This window comes from Nicotiana attenuata, unplaced genomic scaffold (genome assembly GCF_001879085.1).
Source record: "Nicotiana attenuata strain UT unplaced genomic scaffold, NIATTr2, whole genome shotgun sequence".
Lineage (NCBI taxonomy): Eukaryota > Viridiplantae > Streptophyta > Magnoliopsida > Solanales > Solanaceae > Nicotiana > Nicotiana attenuata.
In genome coordinates, this window is record NW_017671412.1 from 171,002 (window position 1) to 172,875 (window position 1,874).

The following is a 1,874-nucleotide window of genomic DNA, read 5'->3' on the forward strand; positions in this document are numbered from 1 at the left end:
CTTCTTGGTTCTGTTTATCCGCAAATTCTGAAGACATTTCTGATAATGCTTTCCTTATACAAGTGACCAAAGTGAGCAAGTCAGAGCCATCATTCTCACCTTTACATGATGTGCTAATTGCAACAACGTTTCCTACACTATGGTTTGGTAATGGAGGGACTAACCTCTTTCGTATATTTACATTGTGCACCAGCTGAGATAACCTTCTGATCTCATTCCCTGAAGCAACCATGGCACATTTCCAGATCAAAGCTGATACTACTTCAACGCGAGTAGGCCTTGTACTGAATCGCTGACAGCCTTAGCCTTGAGTGATGCTATAGTAGAAGCATCAAAGGCAAAAAATTTAGTGACACGTTGCTTATCAAAAAAGACTTTGATTAGTACTTCAGGCATAATAGGCTTGGATAGAACATGGGGAATTGGTGGTGGCAAGAATTTAGCAGCTGCAACAAATTCTGGCACCAGATAATCGGGGCTACCTCGAGCAATTGTTGACCAGGCGCTGATGAGGGTGCACAACGTGGCACGATCAGCAATTTTATGAGAAGCACATATACCAATAGCCATACCTCCACACTCAAAAAAAGTGACTTGAACAAGCAGGGGATATAAGGCTGAATCAGGCAGTAATGATCCATCTTCAACAGTAATTGGGAGGAATTTTTTATTGACATCTGCAGGCTTTCTAACAACATCTTCCAACCGATAGTTATGAGCAAAAGCCTCGTAAAAAGGCACCCCATCGTCGTTAAGGTGATCCAAAATAGAGTGATCTTGCTTGCTCATAGGAGGAGTATGACTCACCACCATCTGAATGAGGAGAAGGATAAAATAGAGCTAAGGGAACAGGTATGGTTAATACGTGTTGATCCAAAATAGAGAATTCGAAGCATCTAAGGTGATTAGGAGTAGGAGAAAGAGGTTTAATGAACTCCATAGAAACTATCTCAATCTTTCTTTCCATGTCTAACTTTAGTTTGATCTCTGGCTACTTTTGCCTTGAGTTGTTTCACTCAATTATACAACTAACAACTATTAGCTATATTTTGCTTTTATATATATAAGTGATATATCATGTTTGTGCTTTCTATATAACTCCCAACTCCCATCTAGTATCAAATTGTAGTACAATATATTTTCTGTTTTTAATAAAAAGTGAGGTATCAATTGCTAGAATATATGAGCTGTAAATGGTTATCTTAATCTTAAATTAATCCTGAGTAGTTTGCCTTTGCCCTACCACTAATATTAAGTTATTAGTCAACAACAGGATATGGGGTACCAAGTGATCTCTTAATTCTTATTTTTAATATATAAGCTTAGTACATAAGTAGTTAAATTAAACCTCTAAGCTTGTAGCCAAATTTCTTTTACGCACGTCTCCTTTACGGACAACTTTTTACATACTAAATCTTGTCCAAAATGTAGCATTCGCGCACCTTTTTGTTTGCGACTAATGGACGGTCCCGATTGAATGAAATAATCCAACGGTTTAAGTTTATTTTTTTCAGAGAAATATAAATGAAACACTAAAATTTTGAAAAGAAAATTTATATATAACGAATACGGATCCAAACGGGAATAGAGAATGGAGAAAATTAAGGTTCACCTATTAACAAGAATAAATAGCATTCAATAAATGTGTCTTATAAATTGCATTCGACAAATGCCATTTATGAAACAAATAAATATGTAGATCTGTATGAGACTCTCACTTTGGCCCCTGAAGTGTTTAAATGTTTCGGTTTAGTACTTGTATTACTCTTCTTTTTTCCTTTTTTTTTTTTTTTTGATAAAACAACACATAAAAAGGATGAGACTTATATTTATGATGATTTTTCCATTTTTTTTTATCCCCCCCCCCCCCCCCC

General features: G+C 36.1%; 1 protein-coding gene across 1 annotated transcript; it reads right to left on the minus strand.

The window, feature by feature from the left end:
• Positions 1-258: 258 nt before the first annotated feature.
• On the minus strand, positions 259-813 carry LOC109208133 (vinorine synthase-like). Its single transcript, XM_019371173.1, has one exon. The coding sequence runs from the start codon at positions 811-813 to the stop codon at positions 259-261; it is 555 nt and encodes a 184-aa protein (XP_019226718.1).
• Positions 814-1,874: the final 1,061 nt, after the last annotated feature.

What these genes read in the sequence shown, in the direction of transcription:
- LOC109208133 (XM_019371173.1), bottom strand. Translation starts at nt 813, where the DNA reads ATGGTGGTGAGTCATACTCCTCCTATGAGCAAGCAAGATCACTCTATT.